General features: G+C 41.9%; 1 protein-coding gene across 4 annotated transcripts; it reads right to left on the minus strand.

Moving 5' to 3' along the window:
* Nucleotides 1-1,793: 1,793 nt before the first annotated feature.
* Nucleotides 1,794-5,199, minus strand: rpusd1 (RNA pseudouridine synthase domain containing 1). 4 transcript variants are annotated; one of them, XM_032536503.1, is made up of 6 exons: nt 4,962-5,199; nt 3,880-4,103; nt 3,480-3,603; nt 3,251-3,353; nt 2,904-3,005; nt 2,186-2,598 (listed from the first exon to the last, which is right to left on the minus strand). In XM_032536503.1, the coding sequence occupies exons 2-6, from the start codon at nt 4,068-4,070 to the stop codon at nt 2,186-2,188; spliced, it is 933 nt and encodes a 310-aa protein (XP_032392394.1). In that variant the 5' UTR covers nt 4,071-4,103; nt 4,962-5,199. The 4 variants fall into 4 exon arrangements, with proteins under 4 accessions (XP_032392397.1, XP_032392394.1, XP_032392395.1 ...); XM_032536504.1 differs by having other exon boundaries at nt 3,880-4,110; nt 4,959-5,083; XM_032536505.1 differs by having other exon boundaries at nt 5,009-5,063.
* Nucleotides 5,200-7,749: the final 2,550 nt, after the last annotated feature.

Raw genomic sequence — 7,749 nt, forward strand, 5'->3', positions numbered from 1 at the left:
CTCTTCCCAGGATGCAAAGGGGCTGCAGTGCCGTTCCTTTCCACCTAAAGTAAATCACCATCTCTCTGGTCTTAACCACGTTCAGCAGTAGGTGATTCTTACCAGACCACTCCACAAAGTCATCCACCAGTTCCCTGAACTCTCCCTCCTGTCCATCCCTTTTACACCCAACAACTGCGGAGTCATCAGAAAACTTCTGTAGGTGACATGACTCTTGAGTTGTACTGGAAGTGTGTGGCGTATAAGGTGAACAGGAAAAGAGACAGCACAGTCCCCTGTGGGGCCCTCGTAACACTCACCACCACATCAGGCAGAACACGGTCCAGACAGACAAGAGACTGTGAACGTACCGAGACCCATCACCCACAGCTTCTCACCTAGCAGTGGCTGGATGGTTTGAATGCACTGGAGAAATCAAAAAATGGGACTCTCACAGTGCCGCCACCGCCATGCAGGTTATTTTAACTTTTAGACATGTTTGCAAGATCAACCCAAGCAGAAATTCAGTAACCATGTCCTACTAGAAATTGGATGGCATACAGCATTAACAAGTCTTTGTGTAACTTGCCTCCTGAGGCCAACAATCTGTAGCAAACTTCACATTTTAAGTCATAATTTCAATATTTCCAGGTCAATGCAGTGTAGAGACTTTACTTATTTTAGAAGCAGAGGGATTTGCTGTTCAGTCTCGTTCATTATTGTTTTATGTGCGATTTCAACACATTTCTGTTAGATTTAATTACAACAGTTGTCTCATGGTGCTGTAACAAAGCAAGACAACTTCAACTTGTAATGCAGGATTGAAGCGGCACAGGAGTGCCACTGGAATAATTATGAGCTATGTGGAGCATCAGGTAGCAGGGATTGTGTGCCTCAGGGCTAAACAAACCATATTTAAGCAGAATAATTTGTACTCCAAAGGACATTCAGTCCAATTGGATGAAACAGCAATATTTAAGAGAGGGGTGTTCATTCTTGTTCAACCATTTATTTAGTTTTTATATTAGTGCTGAACAAAGTAATAGTAAATTGTAGACATTTGTTGTTACATTGACATACAGTTTTTTTTAAGGTAAACATTTTTGATTTAAACCTGTAAAGCAATCAACAAACAACAAAAGGCACAGAAACATCCAGGGTAGATTCCATGTATGTTACAGGTTACAGCCATGCAGCGTATGTAACAACACACATGATCTTACCAGCATTTGGACATGGACAAAAAACATTGGCTGCTGCCAAGGGGTCCGCAATCACAGTTTAAAATATAATAGCTAGAATGTCCACATTAAAATGTCTAAAAACTACTAGACCTAAAGTTGTATATTTGTCAAGTTGTTGTTTCCAACAATTTTCAAACCCAGAGAAAGCTGTAATTTTAATCAAGTACACGGTGCATGTCATTTGGTCACAGTCGCCTGTCAATAGTGGCATATCCCATTTGGGCATGCATCAGCATTGTGGTTGTCTGCCAGAAGCTGTCATGAATTTACTTTTTATCCAGTTTTAAGCCACTAGATTTTTTAACTATATATTTTAAGTGAATGACAAATTTCAGTCATGGACCTATACCTTCACCTAACCCAGGATCTTAAGTTATCACAGAAACAAGCTGAGCAAACTGTGGCAGTTCTACGCTGACGAGCCAAACTGCATCGAAGAAACACAGATTTTAAACTTCTTTTTTCTGTGTTTTACCAGTTTAAATCACCGGGGCCATTTGTTTTTAAGAGTAGAATTCCAAATGGGGCGAAACTGACTGCAGTGACAGCCCTGTCTTTTTTTATTTTTTTATTGATATCCCCTAATGGCAGAAAATTACATACTGTGTGTTCATCTGACCATATACAACACAGACGTGTGACAAAGACACCAATTTAAATTCTTCAGAGGGCGGGGGGGATGTGTATTACAATAAATGTAAAGCATCAACCCAACCCCTCACATGTCAACATAAACTTGAGCAAAGCACTTATTTTCTCAGCTTATGCGGTGGAACTGCTTGTTTAAGAAAGCAGCAGCACACATGCTCACACTGCTTTTTCCTAACATAATGTTTGTAACTGGTACTGGTTCACTTCCAGGTATGCCATTTCAATGCAAACGCGAGTGGTCAGTGAGATGGAGCATGCATGCTCAACGTGGCCTTGCTTAGTAAACAACTTAAATAAATTAGAATAATACATCAGTCTCCAGCCCATTCACTCAGCCACTGCTGACACTGCTTCCTCTGGTCCTCACTCTCCTCCTCAGTCCTCTGTTCCCTGCGTCCTTTCCTCTTCTCCTCCTCCCTTCTCGTCCTCTCTCTCTTCTCCTCTTTGATCTTCCTGTCTTCCTCCACCCTGTGCTCCAGCAGCGCCTCCACAGTGGCCGCCAGTGGCCGTAATGAGCGCTGTGGGAGCCACTTGGGATCCACCGAGGGGAGAAAGGGGTCTCCAGCAGAGACAAGCAGGGGCTCAGGTTCCAGGGGAATGTGGAGGAGGTGGGCGTGCAGCATCATGCGGTAGGTTGAGTCGTCCGCTCCCAAGCTGTAGGTAAAGTCCCCAACAATAGGGTGACCTATTGCACTGCAGTGCACCCTTAACTGGTGGGTTCGGCCTAGGGGAAAAGGGGGTTGGGGGGGAGCTTATCAATTTCTTTTATCAATGTCGGCATGTTTATCTGAAACTTGCTGGAAACTTGCAACAAGAAGGAGTCATGGCGGAGAAGAAGAAACAGTCAAAAGCGTGGCTTTATTTCACAAAGAAAGATGACAATAGGTTTGATGAATGTCTGTAAAATTTCAAGTAAGGGTAGAAACACCCGCAATATGCTAAATGTCATTCTACACAACCTTAAACATTTTTCTAAATAAGGTGAAAAGAAGACGTGTAATAAGAAAGTAAATGTAAATCTTTTGTTACCAGTGAGTGGCTGCAGTAGCACCTTGGTGACAGTGTCTCCATCATACAACCCATACTCCAAAACCATCATCTCAGTTTGGCAAGGCTTGGGGTTCTCACAACCTGACGGTACAAGGATTTGGGGGGGGGGGATCAGCAAGTAAAGAAAGTAAATAGTTAAATTATGCCATGCCTGTATCATCAACTATTTAACAATTCATTTACAACACTATTGATCATCTTGAACTTTTTGTGTGCCTATGTTTTAACTCTATGTATGTCGCACACACACAACACCAAACACCACACACACACCACACACACACACACACACACACACACACACACACACACACACACACACACACCTTCAGTTCCCTCAATACACATCATGTGTGTTTTTCCCTCTGAGGAGTTCTTGCCAATGGAGAAGTCCAAAGTTTGTGTCTCTTTCTCTACCAAGCCACGTACCTAAGAAGCAAAACCATTCACATTTTAATTCTCAAACAAGAGACAAAGAGAAGGACCCACAGATACATGGTAATAACTCCGTTGTGTGCATATCAACTGTGTGTCAACTGTGTTTGTGTTCCATACCATGGCGAGGTAGGCTTTGGTGACGGTGCGGTCTTTGAAGCAGCGGTAAGCCCGGCCGGCAGCGGCCTTATTGAGGGCGACACAAAGAGCCCCACTCGTGGAGAAATCCAACTGATGACAGAACCTGTTGAGGGGAGAGAAACATGTTGAGACTATCACTCTTTATGAGCATGAAGTATGTTATGTATTTACATTACATTACATGTCATTTAGATGATGCTTTTATCCAAAGTGACATACAATTGCTACATATGTTAGAGGTTGCACGGCTCTGGAGCAACTATGGGTTAAGTGCTCTTGCTCAGGGAAACATTGGTTGATGTATCGCAGAGGGAATAGAAACCATGTCTCCCACACCAAAGGCATATGTGTTATATCCACTGCGGCATCACCATCTGACCTGAATCCATAGTAGGTGCTAGGGTCTGCCAGCTGTGGGAACCGGTGCCGAAGTTGCGCCTGCACGGTGTGTTTCTCGTACCACATCTTGCTGTCGATGCGGATGTCCCAGTGCTTGTCCACCACGATGTAGTCATCGCTCTGAAACAGCACGCGCAGGCTCTCCAGGCTGGTAGATTCTGAGGTCATCATGTGCAGCGTTTAACTGACACAACTCACTCAGCCCTGCAGAGAGAAGGTGGTTGTCTTGATATTTTACTGTGTAACTTGCATTCTAACTGAATCAGACAGTGGTGCAATTAGTATTCACAAACTCTGCTTGGAGCATAAATACTACAATGTAAAAACACTATTGAAAATGCAAAATGCACTTGGGGAGGGGAACAAGTACATGTGTTTATTCTGGAGAATATTCTCTTTCTATCTGATATATATTGCATTACTATTACTGACTCCTTCATGTGTAGGCAGCATTTCAAGTTGTAGCTAGTAGACATAAAGCTAAGTTGAATTGCTTCATGTCCTGTAGGCTATGATGTAATGTGTCACATTTTTTCAACTAATATTGTTACATTTTGATATGCAGAGTAAGGAGGTTTGAATAAATGTAGCTAATATTCTAATCATGTAATAATAATGTAGCTAATAACGTGCAAGTCTTTAAATGTATGACGTATGGTACTTGTGTAAGTTTAGTCTTAGTTTCCACTAGTGGGAAAAAACAAAGGACAGTCAATAACTCTGATAACTGACAGTTTGGTGTCTTTAACCTGAGCATGAACATGTTAAAGCCTGTGAGAGGAACAGGTAACGTTAGCTGGTAGTAGCCCCTATTGAGCCTAAGGTTAGGTAGTCTTCCTGTCTAACAATAAGTGACTTTTGCCATAACGCGCTTATACCCTGTAGTTTTACCACCCGGCTGCCATCAATTAGTCGGGAAAACAACTTTTTGGTTAGGGAGCAGCAACAAATGCACTAGTAGCAAGCACTGCTGGTTTGCTAGTAGCCACTGTATACTATACGACAACTAGCTAAAACGTTGTATGTTAGCGTCATAGTAGTGCGACTGTCTCAAAAACTTACCTCGAACAAACAGCCAAGACTAATTATTTGGGTTGTTTTCAACATACCGAATATAAGAGTACATCCATAAGGAAACACAATAGTAAACAAAACCAGTGATGGGGCACGGGGATGCGGAGCCTCTTCTTCTTCTTTTGGCGGTTGGCAAACAACGATTTAGTGCATTATCGCCACCAGCTGGTAAGGAGTGTGAACCACATTATTTACTGTTTATTTCCAATAATAATAAATAAATAAACGTCTATCTTGTCAATCATATTTGTTGAAGATACTAAACTAACTATTTACTCTGTCAGTAGACACTGTTCCAGGTGTTTATTCATGGCGTCCATAATCCCTCACCTCAACCTCTCCTTGACATTTTTATCTCAATAAGCATTGAGAGCATGTGGTATTTGAGATAATGAAATGCTGTTGTGTTTCCTGCTTTGTGCCACAGCGCTTAGACCTTATATTGATGAATTATTGTCATGTAGAGGATGTAGCCGCCTGGAAACTTAAGTTTGATCAGTGAATGATGATGACATCCTGCTATGTTTCCGTAAACTCAGTTTCATTATTCATCACTGACATCCCTTCTCCAGTATGCCAAATATTTTCAGCTATTTCAGCTGCTCTATTTCTTTAAAAAAAAAACACTAAAATATATGACTTTTTTTTTTTTTTAAATCAGACCTTATTAAAATGTTGAAATACATGACTCATGCACAAACCAGATAAGTCAGTGCTCACATAGTTTTTATACATAGTTTTCTATCAATGCAGTTGTCTACAGAATCTACAGGTTCAGTCAAGGTAAAAACAAAAAGAGTATTGAAATGTCAATGGAAACTTAGCAAAGCCACATTCTTGCAGCATGATCATCTTCCATGCTGTGCATCCCTATTTTCAGCATGTTCCAAATACTAATAATTTCTCCACGCTAATTCTGTCAGGCCGTGACCTCATAATGGGTCATTTAACAAATTCTTAGTAACGTTCTGAACATATTGTACGTTAAACAGGCTTGTTTTTAGCTTAAGAAGATAAAGAATTATTACGTAATTGGAATTTCATAACCCAATCTGCTTCCCACTGTGTGTGTGTGTGTGTGTGTGTGTGTGTGTGTGTGTTGGTGTGTGTGTGTGGTTATGGGGTTGTGATTGTGTGCGTTGTGCGTGTGTGTGTGTGTGTGTGTGTGTGTGTGTGTGTGTGTGTGTGTGTGTGTGTATTTGTGCGCGCGTAATGAGACAGGTTTTACTGAATAGGATTCAAATGTGGCGTGTTTGTTGGGTTTCTGGTTATTGTTACGTAACGAGTGGCAGATTGGCAGGTTACCTGGGCATTCAATATGACAACATCTCACACACACACACACACACACACACACACACACACACACACACACACACAAGGAGATCCAGGTGCCACTACGCAGATTCGAAATCAACAATTGAGTCAGATAACAGAGAAGACAAAGAAGAGAGACGCATTGCTGACAGACATTTTAGACATCCATGATGATGTCTTTCAACAACAAGGATCAATTATTTTCCTTTGATCCAAACCTGGATATTATCTTGCTCTTTTAACTACTACTGTAAATTGCAACAATTACCTGGAAATAATGCCAAATGTCAGTGTTTTATCTATTTGTGAATGATTACCAGCCTGGATGTTGTACATCTCTGGATTTTGGTGACTCCATGTTGTCCAAGGGGACTTTCTAGGATTTACCCGTTATAATCTTTGGATCTTTTGAGGAGTTTAAAAAGCTTGGTGCAGGACTGGAACCACACCACTGAACTTAAATATCCTATCTTTTCTGAAACTAGTTTCCTCTACAGGTGTGAGTACTTGCGCGTCTGGATAAAGTGTTTTCTTTCCGTTTTGAGGCAGAAAACAGGAAGGGAGTGAGAGTTTACAAGACAAGCTCGTCTGTCTTTCTGTGTTTTCGAACTTTTCTGAGACATTTATTTTTCACCTTGCCAGATCTGTCTGCACACGATGGAGAATAAGTCATTCCTGCAGGCCCGCTGTGAAGAGCCTATAATGACATCAGACTGGGGCCTTCCTCTGCTGCTGGCTCTGCTGGTGCTGGCGCTGGTCTATGCCTTCCTCTACTTGCCAGCTACCGCCCAGCGAGCCTTGCTGGCGCAGGCGCTCAGCAGCAACAACACAACCACTGCAGGGACCACGCCCAGCAAAGAGGCCTGGCTCACAGATGAGTAGGACAGGTGGAAACACTGACAGATAGACAAAGAGCTTTATCAATGGACATGTGACATCAGAGAGGTCAAAGACACTGCCCTTGGCTAGATTGTGTGGATTACCTTTGTTCTCAAGTATTGTTTTGCTGTCCTGTAGGCCATGACAATTTAAAGCAGATTGAATTGATTTGCAAAACTAACTGATTCAGAGGGCACTTTGGATTACCTGGCCTCCCAAACCCACCTTCATATGTCAAAGCATTTTCAGCTTCATGAGCTGCAAGTGACTGAATGGCATCAACGGAGAAAAGCTGTGGGGGCTAAACAATATTATAAAATATAAAATATAGTAATTGTTAGAATAATTTCGTTATCAAGAATAGACAGAGACCACTGAAGCTATGTAAAAGTTGATTTTTTACTTAGGAGACCGTTTCCACACTACAGAATAGTAGGATAGTGCAGAAAATGCCCAAAGTAAGCTCTCTACAGCCGCTTATTTATACAAAGTGGATGTTGATGCAAAGCTATTAAAAAGTCAATGTTTGGGAATGTTCTGGGAATCTCCTCCGCCTGCTCTGCCCCCAGAAACATCCTGT

Source organism: Etheostoma spectabile, chromosome 15 (genome assembly GCF_008692095.1).
Source record: "Etheostoma spectabile isolate EspeVRDwgs_2016 chromosome 15, UIUC_Espe_1.0, whole genome shotgun sequence".
Classification (NCBI taxonomy): Eukaryota; Metazoa; Chordata; class Actinopteri; order Perciformes; family Percidae; genus Etheostoma; species Etheostoma spectabile.